This window comes from Schistocerca piceifrons, chromosome 8, assembly GCF_021461385.2.
Source record: "Schistocerca piceifrons isolate TAMUIC-IGC-003096 chromosome 8, iqSchPice1.1, whole genome shotgun sequence".
NCBI classification, from domain to species: Eukaryota; Metazoa; Arthropoda; class Insecta; order Orthoptera; family Acrididae; genus Schistocerca; species Schistocerca piceifrons.
In genome coordinates, this window is record NC_060145.1 from 372,941,590 (window position 1) to 372,966,304 (window position 24,715).

At 39.4% G+C, this 24,715-nt stretch overlaps 1 protein-coding gene across 1 annotated transcript in view; it reads right to left on the reverse strand.

Moving 5' to 3' along the window:
* LOC124711917 (fatty acid synthase-like) overlaps positions 1 to 24,715 on the reverse strand; it is a 436,120-nt gene that overhangs the window by 189,952 nt on the left and 221,453 nt on the right. The window contains exons 20-22 of the mRNA XM_047242172.1: positions 24,217 to 24,351; positions 21,845 to 22,138; positions 21,534 to 21,724 (exon numbers count right to left, since the gene is read on the reverse strand). Coding sequence (XP_047098128.1) covers positions 21,534 to 21,724; positions 21,845 to 22,138; positions 24,217 to 24,351 — 620 coding nt within the window. The remainder of the gene's footprint in view (positions 1 to 21,533; positions 21,725 to 21,844; positions 22,139 to 24,216; positions 24,352 to 24,715) is intronic.

A 24,715-nucleotide genomic window follows, 5' to 3' on the forward strand; every position in this document is an offset into this window, starting at 1 on the left:
CAAAATGTAGTCCCAATATCTTCAGAATGGGGGACTATCACATGTGGAGTGCCACAAGGCTCATTTTTGGGCCCCTAACTTTTTATAATCTTTGTAAATGATCTGCCTCTCTGTGCAAAATATTGCAGATTCACCATTTTTGCTGATGATACTACAGCACTTATTGATAATGTAGTAGATAAACTTGAGGAAACAGCAAATAAGGTTTTAAGTGAAACAGTGAACTGATTTAACATTAATGGTGACCAGGTGATAACTAGGGTGGATACCCCAAATTACCTAGATTTGCATATTGAAAGCAAACTGAATTGGTCAAACCACATCCTGGATTTACACAAAAGATGGAGTTCAGTAACTTATGCATTATGCATTGTTTCTTCTTATACATGTATGGAAACCATGAATTCAGTCTATTATGGTTATTTTCATGCCATTATGGCATATGGAACTGTATTTTGGGGTAATCAGTCACTGGCTAAAACAGTACTGTGTGCACAAAATAAATAAATAAATAAATTAAATAAAAAAAATAAAAATAAAAAGTCCATAAGGATCATGTGTGGAGTCGATCCTAGAGCCACATGCAGGAATATTTTTAAGAAACTTGGAATCCTTGCATCCACTGTGCAATATATATTCTCTTTGATGTGTTTCATAAGGAAAGAAAAATCTATTTTTAAATTGAATAGTAAGTAACATAGTCATGAGATGAGAAGAAAACATGATATCCACTATGAACAGGTAAATATAGGTATGGTACAGAAAGGAGTCCATTTTACTGCCTTAAGATTTTTAATGTCCTCTCTTCAAGAATTAAGTGTTTGGTAGAAGATTAGCTCTCGTTTGAAAAAACTTTAAGTAGTTCCAATTACAAGGATCATTTTATATGATAGAGGAGTTCCTGTACTACAGTGTTTAGCATTTCTTGTATTGTTAACAGCAAATATATGCAAAAATTTACATTTGTTATCCTAACTATTCTTTATTGTAAACATATATTTTGCAATATTTACTGTCTGTAACACTTATTATTTTGTAATATTTATTTATCTCTCAAAATTGATTTTCTGTAGTAGAACCTAAGTTACCATTTACTGTAATATGGAATCATTTTGTTTTGTTTTTATGTGCTACCATAGATGTATGACACATTTCATATTCTGTGATACTGTCACTTCATGTATCACTGGAATAAGAAATAAATAAATACAAAATAGAATATATTGCAATTAAGGAGACAAAGTTGAGCTCTTCCTTTTTGTGTGATTGTGGTACCATTCCTGATCACCTACATCACCATGATTAGCTCTGATTATTCAATGTTCATTTAGACTGCCTGATGCTTATCTATACTAAGGATTGAGTTAGATGCTTTTGAGGATACATAGTATGGCATAACCCTCACTGGATCCCAGCACAAACTATTCATGTGAAATGTGAATACCTTATCTAAGTTACACATCCATATTTACATCTACATCTATATAGTGCAAACCACTGTGAAGTGCATGGCAGAGGGTACATCCCACTGTACCAGTTATTAGAGTTTTTTCCAGTTCCATTCACGTATGGTGGGTGGGAAATATGATTGCTTAAGTGCCTCTGTGCCAACTGCAATTAGTTTAATCTTGCCTTCCCAAACCATATGGGAGTTATATAGGTGTGTTGGTGGAGGAGTATGTTTCTATTTTATATATATATATATCATTTACAGTTTCTTCTAGAAACTTTCTAAGTAGGCTTTCACAAGATAGTTTGCATCTACATTCAAGCACCTGGCAAATCTGTTCTTTCAGCATTTACTTTGTCACCCACCCTCGGGTCAAATAAACCTTTATCCTTCTTTGTTTCTGTTAGTTCTATCTGGTATGGTTCCCACTCATTTTAGCAATATTCTAGGACCTTTGTAGGCTGACTGCATTTTTCTAGATCCTACCAATCAATCAAACTCTGTCACCCACTTTACCTAAACCAACTATTACACTCAAGTATTTATTTGAGTTTTTTCTGAACATTTAAAGTGATTTGTGAATCATTACTCCACTTTAAAATCTCATCAAGATCTCACTGAATATCTGCACACCTTTTCTCAGGTGGTACTTCGTTATATATAAATACATCATCGCAAAAAAACCTAAGGTTATTATAAATATTTTCTGGAGGGTTCTCATATACAACATGAACAGCAAGGGCCATCATGAAATATTTACTGACTATTATTGCCAAAGAAGTTACAATGTTTGTATATGACATTGGAAAAAGTTACATATCTAGTCTGAAGCACAAATTCACAATACATGACATCTTTGACAATATGGTAGTAATACAACGTAAAAAGTAAAAACCTGAACAACAAATAAATATAAATGGAGTAGATAGGAAAAAACTCTAGGACAAAACTGGAAAAACATGCCTACATAACAATATATATTAATAAACAAAATCAATGAAATAAAATAAAATTAGTACTTGTCAAGCCACTTGAAGAAATATAAAACATTATCTGTTGTAACCAAAGACAAAGAATATATGAAGAACTTACACAATGTCAATAATATAAACTGAAATGATTAAATGCAGGAAATTGGAGAAATGTGAGAGATTATACTAACATGCCATCTTTGGGAGCATTTGGGTATAGTGTTAATATTTTTCTGTTTGCTCCCTTTATATTAATATATTGTTCAACTATATAGCTTTTAAAATGCAGTACCACCACACTCCCAAAGATGGCATTTACTGTATGTTCTCTCACGTTCTTCCATTTTCTGCATTTATTCATTTCTGTTTATATATTAATTTTGCTTAAGTTCTTCATATATTTTTTTAATTACAACAGATAAGTCTTTCTTCTAATTGGTTTCTCTATGCCTTGTCAAGTATAATTTTATTTCAGTGGTTTTGTTAATTAATATAAATTGTTATGTAGGCATGCTTCTCCAATTTTGTGTTAAACTTTTTTCTTACTTATTCCCTTTATATTTATTAATTGTTCAATTTTTTTATTTTTTTACATTGAATTATCCCCACACTGTCAAAGATGTCATTTACTTTGTGTTTGTGCATTTTGTGTTTGTGCCTCAATCTAGATGTGTACCTTTTTCTCCTATGTTGTACACAAACATTGTAGTTTCTTTGGCAACAACAGTTAGTAAATGTCTGATTATGACCTAGTAAGCTGGTAACCATTTAACACAATAAATTAATGTTTTTTCCCAAATTAGTCATTTGGAAAATGCAGGGACATCTTATATATGCAGATTAAAGTATTGTTGCTAAGGTTCACATTGTGACATCTACATCTACATCTAAATCTACATCTATACTCTGCATAGCATTGTGAGTTGCATGGCAGAGGGTATGTCCCACTGACCAGTTATTAGGGTTTCTTGCTGCTCCATTCACATATGGAGTGCGGGAAGAATGATTCTGTGCAGTAATTATTATAATCTTATTCTCATGATACCCATGTTAGTGATATGGATGAGATTGTTGTATATTCCTAGAGTCACTGCTTAAAGCCAGTTATTGAAACTTTGTTAATAGATTTTCTTGGAATAGTTTATGTCTATCTTTAAGAGTCTTCCAGTTCAGTTCCTTCAGTATCTCTGTGACACTCTCCCATGGATTAAACAAACCTGTGACCATTTATGCTGCCTTTTTCTGTTACATTGATTAATAGAATACATAGCAGTCATCTCATATTTACAGATGAAGCTTTGGCTATTGAAATCACATGAAGATTTATTTTGAAGAATTTGGAAGGGCAAGGCTGGCAAATGATACTCATCTTTGAATGCCTCAAGATTTCCTGATACACCAAAGCACTTTATACGATATCAATGACACACGCACAATCACATGGTATTTGACTCTCATGGCACCAGTGCAAGGGGTATGCGAGAAACTATGTTGAGGTCTATTTGTTGCCATTAAATCAGAAATATTTCCATCATGAACAGAGTTACAAACCATATGTTCTAGATAATTTTCAGAGAAGGCATATAGCAATGTTTTGCAAAATGTCGTATCATGCTCACCACTAATGAAACTCTAATTATCCTGTTAACTGTTGGATGATTAAGGTCTGCACTGATGATTACAATATGACTGGGGCACTAATGTACTAGTGATCTGAGGTTTACAGTTACATCAAAAGGTGTGTCTGGTGGTAGACAGAAGGGCTCAATGCCCACCTCTGATCTTCGTTGTATCCAAACAATCACATAGGCAGTTTCAGTTTTTATCATAGTGAATTTGAGTTTCTTGTCTACAGTGGCAAATACATCACGTTCATTCTCCATAAGCCTGGCCTTTCAATATAAGCTTAAAATTTCACCAAAAATCTCATTGGTTTCAACATTAAACAACGGAAAATCCAGGATGGAATGTGACAATATAGGAGAAGGGAAGTTGCTACTCACCATATAGTGGAGATGCTGAGTCGTGATGGGCACAATAAAAAGATTCACACAATTACAGCTTTCGGGCATTACAGCCTTTGTCAGCAATAGATACATATACACACACTCACACAAACACAACACAACTTGTATATTATGGGGGGGAGGGGGGGGGGGGGGGGGGGGGAAGCGGACAGTGAATTTCTTAAAGTCATGTTTCATTTTATCATCGGTCATGAATACAATTCTCACTCACATCACACTTTTTTGCTGCTGCACAGCTACCAGTCTTCTCTGCTTCTTCAATAATTTCAAGTTTTTCTTTAGTTGTGTATAAGTGATAATGAGAACTTGTAGCCATAATTAACGAGTTAACACATGGTTAATAGTTAATTTCTAACTTGCTACTGACACATTACAGAATAAGGCTGCGAGAACACTATATTATAAAGGGACCTATTGTTGGCAACAGAAGAGCAGTACCAACCTCACTACAATTAATCTGTGCACTCCAGTTTTTCATCCTTAAATTTGAGAAAAAAATTCAGCCATGTTTAAAATCTTTAAAAAATATGCATGGGTTATTCGTGTGTATACGGTATTTTTCCACCTTCCTTTCATTTTTATAATATTGCCTTTAAGTTTCTGTCCTGTGTGCACCCATTTTGTATATTCCAATTACCTTTTAGACTTTAACTCTTTGCTTATTACTGGCTTGCCATCTGAGCTCTTGAAATCCATGTAACTGTGGAACTGGTAGACATATACATACTTATATTACTGCAGTGAGTGTTGAATTTTAGTCTATCTTGACTATGATAATGTATTCATTGTGGTGCTGTTCACAGAAATTCATCTGCATTCTTATTATCTTACTCACTATTAGAAAATTTACCCCTACTTTATTTTCTGTTGATAATTCTGCACTCACCTGACCATGAATTCTGTTCTTCCTGCCATCATTATTCAGTAATTCCCACTATATCTAACTTCCTCTAACCTACCTACCTGGTTAAGGGATGTAAATTCCACAGTCTGACTTGAAGAACACATGATTTTTTCAAGTATAATTTGCTGACAGTTTACCATGCACATGTTCTTAAAACAGTTATGTTTTTAAAGGAACATATTTAACATAATATAGTGAATAGAAAAAAAAGAGTAATATGGTATGGGCATGTTAAAATAATAGGAGTTGGCAGGTTGCTGCAAAATGGCAATCGAGAGTAAGAGACATAGAGGAAGAACAAATGCCAGATGGATAGTAGGAAAGAAAGAATGTATGATGAAGAGGGACTGGGATAGAGCAGAGGGAGAATTATGGTAGGAGGACAGAAAAAGATGCAGAGGCTTATGTTCCAAGCAGAATCAGCCAGGGGCCACAAATCGTAGAGTATGAAATAATGAATAGAGATATTCATCATTGCAATACACAGAACAGAGATGATTATCATGTGATACTCAGTAACACAAGAGAAACTGATAACAAAATATTTACTGTTGGAAGGCATTTGTTTAATATCAACTATCTCCATGGAAACATTTTTAAGGCCAAGCTAACTGTAGAATTGCAGAAAGGATCAAAAGAATCTCTGTCGTATTTGGTATTGTATCCTATTTTTACTTTCTTCATTAAATTGTGTGACTTTTTCCAATTTTTTCTTCTTTCTATAATGATGTACTAGGATTTACAAAATATTTATATTTTTTTACACATTTAATTCAATATAGCTAGAACTGTAAGAGGGGTGAGTTTGACATGGTTGCAGTTTTCCTTTTGAATATACATGTTGTTGTTGTGGTCTTCAGTCCTGAGACTGGTTTGATGCAGCTCTCCATGCTACTCTATCCTGTGCAAGCTTCTTCATCTCCCAGTACATACTGCAACATACATCCTTCTGAATTTGTTTAGTTTATTCGTCTCTTAGTCTCCCTCTACGATTTTTACTCTCCACACTGCCCTCCAATACCAAACTGGTGATCCCTTGATGCCTCAGAATATGTCCTACCAACCGATCCCTTCTTCTAGTCAAGTTGAGCCACAAACTTCTCTTCTCCCCAATCCTATTCATAACTTCCTCATTAGTTATGTGATCTACCCATTTAATCTTCAGCATTCTTATGTAGCACCACATTTTGAAAGATTCTATTCTCTTCTTGTCCAAAATATTTATCGTCCATGTTTCACTTCCATACATGGCTACACTCCATACAAACGCTTTGAGAAACGACTTCCTGACACTTAAATCTATACTCAATGTTAACAAATTTCTCTTCTTCAGAAATGCTTTCCTTGCTATTGCCAGTCTACATTTTATATCCTCTCTACTTTGACCACCATAAGTTATTTTGCTCCCCAAATAGCAAAACTCCTTTACTACTTTAAGAGTCTCATTTCCTAATCTAATTCCCTCAGCATCACCCGACTTAATTCGACTACATTCCATGATCCTCATTTTACTTTTGTTGATATTCATCTAATATCCTCCTTGCAAGACACTATCCATGCCATTCAACTGCTCTTCCAAGTCCTTTGCTGTCTCTGACAGAATTACAATGTCATCGGCGAACCTCAAAGTTTTTATTTCTTCTCCATGGATTTTAATACCTACTCCAAATTTTTCTTTTGTTTCCTTCACTGCTTGCTCCATATACAGATTGAATAACATCGGGGAGAGGCTACAACCCTGTCTCACTCCCTTCCAAACCACTGCTTCCCTTTGATGTCCCTCGACTCTTATAACTGCCATCTGGTTTCTGTACAAATTGTAAATAGCTTTTCGCTCCCTGTATTTTACCCCTGCCACCTTCAGAATTTGAAAGAGAGTATTCCAGTCAACATTGTCAAAAGTTTTCTCTAAGTCTACAAATGCTAGAAACGTAGGTTTGCCTTTCCTTAATCTAGCTTCTAAGGTAAGTCGTAGGGTCAGTATTGCCTCACGTGTTCCGATATTTCTACGGAATCCAAACTGATCTTCCCCAAGGTCGGCTTCTACCAGTTTTTCCATTCGTCTGTAAAGAATTAGTATTTTGCAGCCATGACTTATTAAACTTATAGTTCAGTAATTTTCACATCTGTCAACACCTGCTTTCTTTGGGATTGGAATTATTATATTCTTTTTGAAGTCTGAGGGAATTTTGCCTGTCTCACACATCTTGCTCACCAGATGGTAGAGTTTTTTTGCTGTCAGTAGTTCTAACGGAATATTGTCTACTCCCGGGGCTTTGTTTCGACTCAGGTCTTTCAGTGCTCTGTTGAACTCTTCACGCAGTATCATATCTCCCATTTCATTTTCATCTACATCCTCTTCCATTTCCATAATATTGTCCTCAAGTACATCGCCCTCTATATACTCTATATACTCCTTCCACCTTTCTGCTTTCCCTTCTTTGCTTACAACTGGGTTTCCATCTGAGCTCTTGATATTTATACAAGTGGTTCTCTTTTCTCCAAAGGTCTCTTTAATTTTCCTGTTGGCAGTATCTATATTACCCCTAGTGAGATAAGCCTCTACATCCTTACATTTGTCCTCAAGCCATCCCTGCTTAACCATTTTGCACTTCCTGTCGATCTCATTTTTGAGACGTTTGTATTCCTTTTTGCCTGCTTCATTTACTGCATTTCTATATTTTCTCCTTTCATCTATTAAATTCAATATTTCTTCTGTTACCCAAGGATTTCTACTAGCCCTCGTCTTTTTTCCTACTTGATCCTCTGCTGCCTTCACTACTTCATCCCTCAAAGCTACCCATTCTTCTTCTACTGTATTTCTTTCCCCCATTCTTGTCAATTGTTCCCTTATGCTCTCCCTGAAACTCTACAACCTCTGGCTTAGTTCGTTTATCCAGGTCCCATCTCCTTAAATTCCCACCTTTTGCAGTTTCTTCAGTTTTAATCTACAGTTCATAACCAATAGATTGTGGTCAGAGTCCACATCTGCCCCTGGAAATTACTTACAATTTAAAACCTGGTTCCTAAATCTCTGTCTTACCATTATATAACCTATCTGAAGCCTGTCAGTATCTCCAGGATTCTTCCATGTATACAGTCTTCTTTTATGATTCTTGAACCAAGTGTTAGCTATGATTAAGTTGTGCTCTGCGCAAAATTCTACCAGGCGGCTTCCTCTTTCGTTTCTTACCCCCAATCCATATTCACCTACTATGTTTCCTTCTCTTACTTTTCCTACTGACGAATTCCAGTCACCCATGACTACTAAATTTTCGTCTCCTTTCACTATCTGAATAATTTCTTTTATTTCATCATACATTTCTTCAATTTCTTCGTCCTCTGCAAAGCTAGTTGGCATATAAACTTGTACTACTGTGGTAGGCGTGGGCTTCGTATCTATCTTGGCCACAATAATGCATTCACTGTGCTGTTTGTAGTAGCTTACCAACATTCCTATTTTCCTATTCATTATTAAACCTACTCCTGCATTACCCCTATTTGATTTTGTGTTTATAACCCTGTAGTCACCTGACCAGAAGTCTTGTTCCTCCTGCCACAAAACTTCACTAATTTCCACTATATCTAACTTTAACCTATCCATTTTCCTTTTTAAATTTTCTAACCTACCTGCCCGATTAAGGGACCTGACATTCCGTGCTCCGATCCGTAGAACGCCAGATTTGTTTCTCCTGATAATGACATCCTCTTGAGTAGTCCCTGCCAGGAGATCCGAATGGGGGACTATTTTACCTCCGGAATATTTTACACAAGAGGATGCCATCATCATTTAACCATACAGTAAAGCTGCATGCCCTCGGGAAAAATTACGGCTGTAGTTTCCCCTTGGTTTCAGCCGTTTGCAGTACCAGCACAGCAAGGCCGTTTTGGTTAGTGTTACAAGGTCAGATCAGTCAATCATCCACACTGCTGCCCCTGCAACTACTGAAAAGGCTGCTGCTCCTCTTCAGGAACCACATGTTTTTTTGGCCTCTCAACAGATACCCCTCCGTTGTGGTTGCACCTATGGTACGGCTATCTGTATCGCTGAGGCACGCAAGCCTCCCCACCAATGGCAAGGTCCATGGTTCTCGAGGGGGTTGAATATACAGGGGATTCAAAAATAGGTTTACAAACTGACATGGCACACTGGTCATATAACAAGGATCATTAATAACATAGATAATGGGGGTCACAAATGACATCCGGAGATACTAAATGGCGTTGCAGTTATTTAGTCACATGGTACAAATGAATGCTCACTACAGGAGAGCTCAAAATTTTTTCCAGGTGCATTGAGACATGCTCTATATTGATACTTCATTGAACGGTACACTCTCTCAAAGATACCTGGTATACCTCAAAGACATTCTGCTGCGACAATAATTCTGCCCACTGGGTCCTCTAGTTATGTAAGAAGTGTTCCATGCAAAAGGGGATAGAACAGGTGATCATGGCAGCCATGTGACTGGCCCACCATGACCAGTCCAGCAGCACAAATGGTTGCCTGCAGATGTGCTCTCACTTATCTGCCGAAATCCATGGGGCCTCCATTGTGCTGAAATCAAATGCAGCAACAAACAAGCATAGGAACATCATTCAGCATGTCCGGCAGAACCTCTTGCAGGAATAAGAGATACATGCAGTCATTGAGTTGGTCTGGGAGAATGTACAGCCCAATCCAACAGCCTCACGATGATTCCAGCCCACAAGTTAAGGATAAATTTGCATTATGAGGCATTCTTAAGTGTAGCATGTGGTTTTGCATCCACCCACATATGCAAGATGTGAACATTCATCATGCCCTCAAGTGTGAAAAATGACAATCATTGTGAAGCTTTGATCTGCACCGGATTCCTGCAGAAACCTCTGCCCAAATTTCATGCACTTGCTGTAGACTCCTGGTTGCAATTCCTTGACATGCTGTAAATGAAATTTATGCAGTCCTTTGTTATCAGTAGTATGGGATACACCTCATGCTCTTGTTGACAGCATATGCTGCACCCTTTTAAGAATGGTTCCTTAAGCAAAACTGTCCATGTTGTTCATTGATGACTAGCTTCTGGCTTGTACACAGGCAACGAGCCGGTTTTGCATAACTGGCTATGCAGAGTGGTGAATAACGTGTGGCGTAGCACCTTTCTCCCGGACCGTTTCACATGATACAATCAGATGACTTCTCGCCCACTGCAGTTGGCCGTGCCATAAAGCAAATGCATTTCAACCATTTTACAGTGTGTATAACTAGCCATGTTACTTCATACACTTTCGTGGTGAGAATGGCAACAGTCTCCATGTGCTCTGCCTGTGCTTGTATAGCACTGACCTCTCATGACTGTAGTGCCCTCTTGTGGGGATTGCAACCCCTGTTTCCTATGTGATTACTGACCTCCTGTTGTATGCCTGATGTGCCATGTCAGTTTGTAAACAGTTTTTATTGTATCTAAATAATCCAACAATGAAGCAGAAACATTGTTGCATCTTGGCATGTGCACATTCTAATCTTCCACAATTATACCATGTCATTCTGATAATATTATTTGTTGATGAAAGATATTTTTGAACACGTGTCTTCAGCATGGGCTTTTCAATGAAGAAATGTTATGTGCCATAAAGAAGTCTGACATTAAATCGATAGTTGACTTCACTGATGATGATGACGATTTTGTACCAGAGATAGATGAAGACTAAGACCTTGTGAATGAGGAGAGATTAGTGGATGAGGATTCAGATGCTGATGTACATCAATCCTCACCTCAGCAATCACAGCTGGACCAGTTATACCTATAAAAAGATGGACACTACTAATGGCATCAAGTGGGAAGTTTTTCATCTTCTGGAGACGATTAGCTAGATTCTAGAAGAGAGAGGAAGAACCACTATTTATGTTCACCTACAAGTAGAAGACCCTGTCATCAGTGCTTTCTGTCTTATTTTTGATGAATCAGTGCTGTGTCTCATGAAGAAATACATAGAATTCAACACTCAAAAAGTGTTGAGAACAATAATTAGACTAAACAATATAATATGGATAATATAAATCATATATACTAAATGAGTCTGGAAGGTTCTAAAAATTGTCAATATATGAAAGTCCACAGGTAAGGGCGATGATAAATTGGTAAGTATTTTCTTCTTGAAATAATTAATGTATTAATTATCTTGAAAAATAATTATTGCTATAACTCCCTAAAATGAAGTCTTTGTTTAAGTCAAATATGAAAATATTTTATGCAGGGTCAAAATTGCCCCTACTGCCATTTTGGGAATGTCAGGAAGTCCACTGTTTTGTGTTAACACCATTCCCAACTGAAATAATTATATACTCACTGAAAGCATCCTGAACTCCATTTCATTATATATGGTACTGTTTGCTGTGTGTATGAAGCTGTAGTATTTTGGTAGTGGTTATGTTTACAATGTCCAGCACTATAAAGATGTTGTGGGCAAATATGGATTGCTATTATATCAACTACGTCTTGTTGAAAGACAACAGTTTCTCAGTAGGAAATTTTATTAATGACATGCAAATATACATGAAACCCACACACAAATATTAAGTCAATGTGGTTTATTAAAGAGTGGTAACAAAAAGGACAAATTAATGTGTACTCCTAAATATTTTGTAAATTCAAGTGTAAGTGCGAGAAAGCAAAAACAGAGTTATTCAAGCAAACCTCTCCAAGGAAAGGTAGAAAATCCAGGAGATAAAATGATCTCCACAATAACTCAGGAATTTTTGACATTCTACCCCATTTGCTTTTGAAATGGAACTGAGGAATAACTGATGCTATACCTATACTCTAGTTAGCTGCCTCAAGTGGATGATGTGTTTGTTGGTGCTCCACAATTTCTTTGCAATTTTGTCTGTTTTAAACTACTGCTGCAGCGTTCATTTTTGGCACATTAGTGTATGAGGCCTCACAAATTCAGCTAAGTAAGAAATCCATGCAATTTACTCGTTTATTAACACTTTGGTTCTAGAAGGCTGCTGGTAATACTTGTATCATATCAGATCCAAAAACTAAAAGAGAATCAGAAGGCTTAGTTTAATGTTATTTGTTTACCATTCTATAAGATATTTAACCAGTTGCAAAGCAGCCACATTGTATGTGCTGTTCTCAGGTGGGGGAAGAGTTAGTTGCTGTTCATAAGCAAATGGAAAGCATCCTGACTACTGTCAGGTGATTGGAAGTTGCTGCGAGCAGATGTGCAGGAAGGGATCCTAAAAGTCGTGTACCAGAGATGCCAAAAGCTGATTAAAACCTAATGTTGAAAGGAACAATATTGGAGAAGGAAAGTTGCTACTCGCCATATAGCGGAGATGCTGAGTCATGATAGGTACAACAAAAAGATTCACACAATTATAGCTGGCACAACAAAAAGATTCACACAATTATAGCTTTCAGCCAATAAGGCCTTCATCAGCAATAGACACACATACACACATGCACACACACTTACTCATGCAAACGCAACTTGCACACGCATCTGCAGTCTCAGACAATTGAAACCACATTGCTAGCAGCAGCACCAGAGCATGATGGGAGTGGTGACTGGGTGGGGGTAAGGAGAAGGCTGGGGCAGGGAGGGGGAGGGATAGTACAGTTGGGTTGGTGGACAAGGAAGTGCTGCAGGTCAAACGGTGGACAGGGAGGGAAGAAGCAGAAAAGAAGAGAAATAAAGAGACTGGCTGTGGTGGTATGGGAACAGGGAAGGGGCTGGATAGGTAAGGACAGTGATTAATGGAGCTTGACACCAGGGGGGTTACAGGAACATTAGGAGGGTTACAGGAATATAGGATATATTGCAGGAAGAGTTCCCACCTGCGCAATTCAGAAAAGCTGGTTTTGTTGGGAAGGATCCACATGGCACAGGATGTGAAGCAGTCATTGAAATTAAGGATATCATGTTTGGCACCGTGTTCAGCAACAGGGTGGACCACTTGTTTCTTAGCTACAGTTTGTCAGTGGCCATTTATGAGGACAGACAGCTTGTTGATAGTCATTCCTAGATAGAATGCAGCATAGTGGTTGCAGCTTAGCTTGAAGTTCACATGACTGGTTTCACAGGTAACCCTGCCTTTGATGGGGCAGGTGATGTTCATGACTGGACTGGAGTAGGTGGTGCTGGGAGGAGGTATGCAACAGGTCTTGCATCTAGGTCTATCACAGGGATATGAGCCATGGGGCAAGCGGCCTTACTGCTATTGAACTATCTTTCCAGATGCCCTATGGATTCCAAACAACCTCCTTCCTAGTTGCTATGACCAACTATATCCTCACCCACAATTACTTCTCCTTTAAGGCATTACCAATAAACATATCTGGGGTATGGCTATGGGCACCCACATGGCACCATCCTATGTCAACATATTCATGGGCCATCTAGAGGAATCCTTCCTAAAAACCCAGATTCCTAAACCCCTCGCCTGGTTGAGATTCATTCATGCCATCTTTACTATCTGGAATGAAGGTGACGACACCATATCCATATTTCTCCAGAACCTCAACAATTTCTCCCCCATTCGCTTCACCTGGTCCTACTCAACCCAACAAGCCACTTTCCTAGATGTTGAACTCCACCTCAACGATGGCTACATCAGTACTTATGCCCATAACAAACCTACTAACCACCTGTAATACCTCCACTTTGACAGTTGCCACTCATTCCATACCAAGAAATCCCTTCTGCACAGCCTAGCCACGTGTAGTTGTCGCATCTGCAGTGACAAGCAGTCCCTCAAACTATACCAAGGGTCTCACTGAAGCCTTCACTGACCATAATTATCCTCCCATCCTTGTACAAAAACAAATCTCCCGTGCCTTATCTTTCCAGTCTCCCAACACCTCCCAAAGTCCCACAGTCCAGCCACAAGGAGCATTCCCCTTGTAACTCAGTACCATCTGGGACTGCAGCAAATGAATTACATTCTCCGCATGGCTTCAATTACCTCTCATCGTGCCCTGAGATGAGAAATGTCTGGACCACTATCCTTCCCACCCCTCCTACAGCGGTAGTCCGCCGTCCACCGAACCTACACAATATATTTGTCCATCCTTACACAACTCCTGCTCCCAATCCCTTACCTCCTGGCTCATACCCCTTTAATAGACCTAGATGCAAGACCTGTCCCATACATCCTCCAAACACCACCTACTCCAATCTGGACACTATCATCACCTATACCATCAAAGGCAGGGCTACCGGTGAAATCAGTCATGTTATTTACAAGCTAAGTTGTAACTAGTGTGCTGCATTCTATGTAGGCATGACAACCAACAAGTTGTCTGTCCGCATGATTGGCGACTGACAAACTATAGCCAAAAAACAAGTGGACCACCCTTTTGTTGAACATGCTGCCAAACATGATATCCCTCATCTCAATGACTGCTTCACAGCCTGTGCCATATGGATACTTCCCACCATCACCAGCTTTTCTGAATTACACAGGTGGAAACTTTCCCTGCAATACATCCTACATTCCCATAACCCTCCTGGCCTCAACCTGCCAAACAAGTGAGTAACAGCAACACAACATAATACGTAGGTGGTTTATCAGACTGAGATAGCTAGAAAATACCAAATGACTGTGAGGAATGAGTCTGAGACACTTTACAGATGCATCAAAGGAGCTGATAAGTGAAAAGAAAAAAGAAGAAAAGTGTTCTAACTCAAGAAACTGTAATTTACTGCTCGAGCAATACATACACATGGAAGACATGATACAATCTAATTAGCAATACACAGGTGGTTGGTGGAGCCTTGTGCTCTGGTCTATACATTCAACAGTTCCAACAGATGGCACAGCCAGCAGTTACAGCAAAATGAAATTGGTTTAATCAAACATGTGAGGAAGCAGTAAAGGTAGAAGAAATGCAAAAAAATATAGATAAAGAATGTAAACAATTAAAACAATTATGAAGAACAACAAAGTAAAACAGAATAGAAAATAAAATGAGAGACAACAAGAATACTGAATGCAGAAAAGAGAAAATATCAGACTTCCATGCTAAAAGAAATTAAGAAGGCAGATCAATGAAAGAATAGCAGATAAATATTACAAATTACTGAGCAAATGAGAAATGGTTGAAGGATGGATCTCATTCATGAAATCCTCCCCACTCCACCAAGAGTGTCTTTCCGCCGTCCACCTAACCTTTGTAACCTCTTGGTTCATCCCAATGAAATCCCCAAACCACCTTCCCTACCCTCTGGCTCCTACCCTTGTAACTGCCCCAGTGTAAAACCTGTCCCATGCACCCTCCCACCACCACCTAATCCCGTCCTGTAACTCAGAAGGTGTACATCATCAAAGGCAGAGCCACGTGTGAAAGCACCCACGTGATTTACCAACTGACCTGCCTACACTGTGAAGCTTTCTATGTGGGAATGACCAGCAACAAACTGTCCACTTGCATGAACGGATACAGGCAGACAGTGTTTGCTGGTAATGAGGATCACCATTTGGCTAAACATGCCTTGGTGCACGGCCAGCACATCTTGGCACAGTGTTACACCGTCCAGGTTATCTGGATACTTCCCACTAACACCAACCTATCAGAACTCCGGAGGTGGGAACTTGCCCTTCAATATATCTTCTCTTCCCATTACCCACCAGGCCTCAACCTCCGCTAATTTCAAGTTGCCGCCACTCATACCTCACCTGTCATTCAACAACATCTTTGCCTCTGAACTTCCGCCTCGACCGACATCTCTGCCAAAACACTTTGCCTTTACATATGTCTGCCTGTGTCTGTATATGTGCAGATGGATATGTGTGTGTGAGCGAGAGTATACCTGTCCCTTTTTCCGCCTAAGGTAATTCTGTCCGCTCCTGGGATTGGAATGACTCCTTACCCTCTCCCTTAAAACCTGCATCCTTTCGCCTTTCCCTCTCTTTCCCTCTTTCCTGATGAAGCAACCGTGGGTTGCAAAACCTTGAATTTAGTAACAATTCTATCACAAAGCATAAAAAAAGAAATAAAAAAGGAAGAGAAGTCGACTGAAACTGTTATCCATTCATAACGAGTATTTTGCAGGTTTGAACTTTTTTGCTTCCATCTGCTACAGAAATTTACAAGATATTGCAACATGTGTCTTTTAAAGCTCTGTGCATCTGTTTAAAAATGTGCAGTTGAGGTTATCTAAACAGTATAATGAATGACATTGTCGTCAACGTGTCTGCATGGAAATATCATGAAATAACATAGGACACACTGATAGAAATATGGAATGTGTCTTACAACGCCATCAAATATATCTGCATATATGGGCTGGTGCAATGGATAACACACAGCAAGAAGCAGGTGCATGTGGAACCTTGTGGGAGTGTCTGGTACTCATGCTCAAGTATTGTTAAGTGACCTTATGGATATATTTGAGAACAACATACCATTTTTGTTCAAAAAACTTTTTCCCCTGCACAAGTTTGCTCCTATAGTCTTTTGTGGTTCTAACCACTTCTGTGTTCTTCCCTCTTAGCAAATCTCTTTTAGTTCTTGTATTGCGACTTCAAAATTTTTGACAAACTGCCTATTGGCTTCTGTCTCGGGTTCTTCGGCCGACGTTCATCTAATGATTTTTCTGACGTTTCGCCAGCACGAGTGGCTGGCATTGTCAAAGCTTCACCCTCCATTGCCGGTGGTGAACTGGAGCAAAGCTCGCGGCCGCAGACTATATGTACCTGGCGCGCCAACGTCCGAGGGCTTCTCTTGCTACCTGCGACGGTCATTCACTGCAGTACGGGAAGCCAGGATCCATTGACCTTAAGGCTTTCCTCTTTCTTGTTCAAACTGTTCGCGTGTTTTTGTATTTCTACACCTTCTCTGAACAAGCGCGTGTGGTAATAATTCTCTACAGCCAGAACTTCTGTGTCAGCGAATTTTATTATGTGGTCAGTCTCATTCAGTGCGTGCTCTGCCACGGCCGATTTCTCCACCTGCCCCAACCTGCAATGTCGCTTATGCTCTTTGATCCTGGTGTTAATGGATCGTCCAGTCATTCCGACATAAACTTTTCCGCATCTGCATGGTATACGATATATTCCCAACATTGCAAGTGGGTCTCTTTTCTCCTTCGCCTATCTAAGACATTCTTTGATCTTCCTTGTCAGTTTGAAAATCGTCTTTACGCCATGTTTGCGCAATATACGGCCGATTCTGTCTGTCACTCTGGGAATGTATGGCAGAAAGGCCGTACCCGACATTTCTTTTTCTGGTTCCTTACTTCACTGAGTGTTTGGTTCTGTTGCACTTCTAATATAATTTGTGGAGTACCCATTGTTCCTCAGGACAGTTTCCAGGTGTTGCATTTCTCGTTTGAGGTGTTGCAGCTCACATATTCGTCCTGCTCTCATTACGAGCGTACTAATCATGCCTCTTTTCTGGCTTGGGCGGTGGTTTGACAGTTTGTGCAGGTATCGGTCCGTGTGTGTCGGTTTTCAATACACGCTGTGTCCCAGGGTTTCGCCGTCCCTTGTGACCAGCACATCTAGAAATGGCAGTTTCTTGTCCTTTTCTACTTCCATGGTAAATGTTATGTTGGCATGTAGGCTGTTCAAGTGTCTTAGGAAGTCACCGAGCTGTTCTTCACCATGGCTCCACACCACAAAAGTATCATCGACGTACCTGTACCACACCTTAGGTTTGCAAGTCGCCGAGTCCAGTGCACGTGCTTCGAATTGTTCCATGAAGAAGTTGGCCACCACTGGACTGAGAGGACTACCCATGGCGACGCATTCCAGCTGTTCATAGAAATCGCCATTCCACGTGAAATAGCTCGTGGTGAGACATGCATGGAAGAGCTATCTGATGTCCTGCGGGAAAATGGAACCGATGTGCTCCAGAGCGTCACTGATTGGCACTTTCGTAAATAACGAAACAACATCAAAGCTGAACAAGATGTTGTTTGGTGCAAGTTTCAGTTTCTTCAGCTTCTCAATGAAATGTCCTGAGTCCTTAATGTATGTGTCGGTCTTCCCCTTGTGAGGCTGGAGCAGAGAGGCCAAGTGTTTTGCCAATTTATATGTCGGTGATCCAGGACCGCTAATGATCGGTCTCAGTGGAACGTTGTTCTTCTGGATCTTGGGTAATCCATACAGCCGAGGTGGTAGGGCTTCTGTGTTGCGCAGGTTTCTCTGTATGTCCGCCGGCAGAGAAGACGCCTTGATTAATCGATTCGTATTCCGTGTGATACGCTGCGTCGGATCTGCACTTAGTTTTCGGTACGTATTCGGATCTAATAGGTCTCGGATCTTTTGCTCATCCTCTCCGGTCTTCATTTCGATGGTCGCATTCCCCTTATCGGCAGGCAGTACCAATATACTCTTGTCAGCGTTGAGATTCTTAATGGCTTGTACCTCTTCTTTCTTTAGGTTGCAAGCTGGTGGTTTTGCTCGGCGCAGTATCCTGGCTGTTTCCATGCATATTTCCTCTGCCCTTCCACAACGAAGGGTCCGAATGGCTGCTTCGGTGTTGGCAATGATATCCTCCATAGTTATAGTTCTCAGGGTGATAGCAAAATTACCTCCTTTTTGAAGAACAGACACTTCCTCTTCGGTCAATTGTCGTTCAGTGAGGTTGACCACTGTATGTGACATGTCGGGAATCGCCTTGTAAGTCTGCTTCCGGAATCTTTCAAACTTTTTCTTCTGTTGCTCGGTGCAGCCCTCGAGTTTGTTCTCCATGCTACTGTGAGTGATGCTGTCGATCTAGTCCCAGTCGTCTCTATGTATTCTGCTACTTAGTTGACAGAAAATGTGCAGAAGCTCCTGATCCGTTCTTGCCAAGTCTCTCCGTGTTGTCTGTATTCGCTCACGAAGAAAAGATTGTTCCACTCTGTCGTAGATACGATGTGCTTGGGCGGTGGTGAATAGGTGCTTACATCTCATTGAGAAGCTGAAGAAACTGAAACTTGCACCAAACGACATCTTGGTCAGCTTTGATGTTGTTTCATTATTTACGAAAGTGCCAATCAGTGACGCTCTGGAGCACATCGGCTCCATTTTCCCGCAGGACATCAGAAAGCTCTTCCCTGCATGTCTCACCACGAGCTATTTCACATGGAATGGCGATTTCTACGAACAGCTGGAATGCGTCGCCATGGGTAGTTCTCTCAGTCCAGTGGTGGCCAACTTCTTCATGGAACAATTCGAAGCACACGCACTGGACTCGGCGACTTGCAAACCTAAGGTGTGGTACAGGTACGTCGATGATACTTTTGTGGTGTGGAGCCATGGTGAAGAACAGCTCGGTGACTTCCTAAGACACTTGAACAGCCTACATGCCAACATAACATTTACCATGGAAGTAGAAAAGGACAAGAAACTGCCATTTCTAGATGTGCTGGTCACAAGGGACGGCGAAACCCTGGGACACAGCGTGTATCGAAAACCGACACACACTGACCGATACCTGCACAAACTGTCAAACCACCACCCGAGCCAGAAAAGAGGCATGATTAGTACGCTCGTAACGAGAGCAGGACGAATATGTGATCCGCAACACCTCAAACGAGAAATGCAACACCTGGAAACTGTCCTGAGGAGCAATGGGTACTCCACAAATTATATTAGAAGTTTAACAGAGCCAAACACTCGGCGAAGTAAGGAACCAGAAAAAAAAATGTCGGGTACGGCCTTTCTGCCATACATTCCCAGAGCGACGTACAGAATCGGCTGTATATTGCGCAATCATGGCGTAAAGACAATTTTCAAACCGACAAGGAAGATCAAAGAATGTCTTAGATCGGCGAAGGAGAAAAGAGACCCACTTGCAATGTCGGGAATATACCGTATACCATGCACATGGGGAAAAGTTTATGTCAGAATGACTGGACGATCCATCAACATCAGGATCAAAGAGCATAAGCGACATTGCAGGTTGGGGCAGGTGGAGAAATCAGCCGTGGCAGAGCACGCACTGAATGAGACCGACCACGTAATAAAATTCGCCGACACAGAAGTTCTGGCTGTAGAGAAGCATTATCACACGCGCTTGTTCAGAGAAGCTGTAGAAATACAAAAACACGCGAACAGTTTGAACAAGAAAGAGGAAAGCCTTAAGGTCAACGGATCCTGGCTTCCCGTACTGCAGCGAATGACCGTCGCAGGTAGCAAGAGAAGAACCGCACCGGAAATGACTGCGGAGAAGCCCTCGGACGTTGGCGCGCCAGGTACATATAGTCTGCGGCCTCGAGTTCGGCTCCAGTTCACCACCGGCAATGGAGGGTGAAGCTTTGACAATGCCAGCCACTCGTGCTGGCGAAACGTCAGAAAAATCATTAGATGAACGTCGGCCGAAGAACCCGAGACAGTAGCCAATAGGCAGTTTGTCAACAAGTGGCCACGAAAGCCTTAACAGTTTTTTTAAAATTTTTATGTTAACTATTTATAAACCAACTTCCTACACCTATTCATTTCTCAGTGGCATCATCTACATGTGGTTCTCCATGGACTCACGTTAACTGTTTTATTATTATTAGCTAGTGGATAATGGTGCTCCCAATTTATTGGATTTGTTCTGAGTCATGGGAATTCTTTTTGAGGTAGATTATGAAGTGGTGTGATGATTAGTTAAATGGTAGCCCAAGACTACAAACAGATCATTTCACTACTAATAAAACAAACACAATTTTCCTACATGAGACATTTAGTAGGCATGTTACAGTCTCAGAACAAAAAAATGTTACCATAAAATACCAAAATAACGGAATGACACAAGCAAAAAAGTTGAACATTGCAGCATCTCAGGAGGTCTCAAAAATAGATTCAAATTGTGGCATGTTATGAGGCAGTCACGAAACATCTTTTTTCAAGGCTTACATCTCTGAAAACTTCACAGAACTCTTTTATTCTGCAGAACTTATGATTCAATGTGAGGAGGAACTGATAAACCAAAAATATACAGATTTATTCCTGTCTGTGTTTCATCTATCTCTTTATTACAAAGTGAGTTGTACTATGTTTTTTTCAGTGAACAAAAGCCAACAAATGAACACTGAATTCAGAGTTTATTGAAAGGATATAGTGTATCATATAAGATCATTATACGCTAATCACCAGATTTATGAAGCCTCTTTCTAGATGGTTACATTTACTAACTATTTTTATGTCAATGAAATTTTAAATAATCTTATGAGGTGTCAGAGCTTACTAAGCAGTTAAGCAGTAAGCTACTAACCTGACGCGAGTGCCTCCAGGTTCCATACGTGTGCAGTTTGTCAGGCCCAGAATACCACTATTGTTATTGCCTTGTGCAACCAAAACAACTTGGTGTTTGCCTTTCTGCATTAAGGACTTTAGTTGTGGCAGCCAAGTGCAGTCATTTCCACTTACATTCACAAACTGAACATCTGTTTGTGGATTGCCCTTCTGATGAATAACACATAAAAAGTTGCGACTAGTAAACAGTACAAGATGGGTAAAAATAAACCACAGTTACAGTAAGAGTATTGATATTACTTAACGAATAAATAAATAAAAATTATTTACCTTTTTCACTACGATCAGATGATCATTTCCACCAGCTATTGCATAATTCATTACAACAGTTATAGATTGCTCTAGATCTCTCAAATCACCATTTAATGTTTCTTTGGAAATAATGAAGCCATTGTCAGCAAGTGCAGCAAGAGCATCTTTCAGATGTTGGGCGTTTCTTCCAAATACTAAACCTGTGCCCAGAACCATCAAGCAATCACTTTCCTCTTTGAGGCTATGTTTCTCAAACTGTACACCTTCTGGTGGATCTGATGAGGGCGGTTCATCAAGAACTGTCAGATTAGCCTAGATGCAAAATAGAATCATGATTATATTAGTAAACATAATATTAGTCAGTAGATATTAATAACTTCTAACTAGTGGTAAAATTTCAGATTTCAGCCTTGTTAAATTCTAAATCATAAAAGAACAATTTAAACATCATTATTGTTTGTATAGTGCCTGATGAAACAGTTCCTGAGGTTCTATGTGTGTGTGTGTGTGTGTGTGTGTGTGTGTGTTTGTGTGCGTGTGTGTGTGTGTGTGTGAATCGGTAAACAGTGGCAGGGAGGGAGAGAGTGAGAGGGATAGGGAAAGGGTGGGAGGGAGGGAGGGAGGGAGAGGGATAGGGAAGGGGTGGGAGGGAGGAAGGAAAGAAGGGAGGGGGAAAGAGAGAGAGATAGAGATAGAGATAGAGAGAGAGAGAGAGAGATGCAGGAGTGAGAGAGCAGGCGAGAGAGACAGAAAGAGAGAGAGAGAATGAAAGAGAGAGAGAGAGAGACAGAGGGAGACTGACGTTCTGTAAAGCTTTGTAAAACAAGACAAAAAGGAGTGAAAAAGTCATAAAGCAATGAAGCAACAATATCAATTCTTTCAACAGACTGGGTGACAAACTTAACAAAAATAAGAGCAATCACAAAATGGATATCAATAACAAAAATTTCAGACAAGTATGTGAAACATTAATGTTTTATTTTGGATAGTTCACTGAGATGCTGCAATGTTCAACTTTTTTACTTGTGTCATTCTTGATGTCTGGCCAGTAATCACAAATACTACTGTTATGTATTACTTTTGTTTATAGCCTCGAAAGGGTAACTGTCATCCCATTGTGTGATGTTTTCTGAATTTGTGGATAATTGCAATCAGGTCGGTTATATTTCATTACTAAACATCAAATTCACATTCAACGATTAGCATAACTCAGTTGTGGTTAGGTAATTTATGTAATGCTAACAAAGATCATGTCCACATGTCTGACAGTTCATCTATAGAAATAAAATGATCTAGACTACCCTTCTGCACTGAGTAGGACCACAAAACATGTGGTACAAATAACTTAAAGAGTCCCATCCAAAGCCATATATAATATAAATCAAAGACTAAGAAATACATGTGTGATGTCAAAACAGGAAGTGCCTGAGTCATTATTTTTTAAAATCGGAGAAAAATATTGATGAAAACACTTATTTATGACTGTAGATGTATAAATATTATGCTCTTACATAGAGATTGAAGAGCAGTATATTGTAAGACTAAATATGCCTGCCAGAATTACGTGTTGTAATGTATGAGAAGCATGATTGCTAGATAATAAGTTTTTGTGCTTGATATCATTTATTTCAGAAGAAAAGAGAACACAATTTATAAACTACAAGAGATGATGAGATGATTCCAGACATGCAGCAAATGTTACACATCAAGAAGTTTCACTGTCCTTATATCTCAGTCAGACACTCGGCTAATTCATGGGAATAGGTTGCAATGCAACATGTCACAAACTAAAACCATACAAGTGAAAATATTTGCACAACAATAGGCAAAATTCAAAAACCTCCAAGAGAAGTCACAACCAGAAACAAAAAGCTACTGAGCTATGAAGCTCTCTAAAAATGTGAGTGAGGGGAAGCCTCTGTTGAAGAATGAAATTTTGCACCCACACCTTAGTAATAAAGCAGAAAAAAATTAAATTTTGAAGTTTATTGCAATTACACTGTTGTTTTTGGAGAAAAATAACCATAGTTGTTCCATTTCTCTTCTTGTAAACTATGACTTGTAAGCAATGTAAAGTTTTATTGGTTTAAAGAATATTAGAACATAAGTCTTAAATCAAGCAACACTTAAACATGAATGCTAGCAAGAATGACCAGCTATGGTAAAGGCTCACAGTAAATTTACATGGAAAAAAGAAAAGAAAAGGCAACCAAAGATATTTACCACTGTTCATATTCTCATGCTTCCTTTTTATGGTTTTATCTCCCAATAGTGAGGCTTTTATTTACTCAAGTCTGAGATACAGTTTTATCTACGTTACAGTGCAGTATGTCAAGCACCAGGTCATGATTATTAGATTCCAATGACATATAAACAGGAATATTTTGTACCTGTATGACAGGAAGATCTGCAAGAATATTTCCAATTTCAGTTGACAAAAATTCATTGCAGTTATCCCCAGGCAGTTCAACAGCCTTCACCTTCCTCACCACTGGATTGTTCTCCAAGGCCACATGGACACTGACCTAAACACATAAGCTTGTCAACACACTAATGTGGTTTCTGTAGTAAATATAAATTAAATGATTTCTCCATTAAACATGTGAATGAAAACACCTTACAATAGTTAATATTCTCCTCAAGCTATATACACAATACGTTATTTTTTGTTAAGTGATCATAAATACTACCATACTCTGCTCTTAACTAAATTTTGCCATGTTTCTAAGCCAACCTGACTTCTTCAAAACTTAACATTGTCCACATTAACAGTGTATTGGCAAAGATAGCACATTTTATATTCTTGAGTTCTACTTGTCTGTTGGCTCTGAGTGTCATAAATGTAGGCTTTCTCTAACTTGTTTCAGGACTAAATTGGTAATTAAGGAA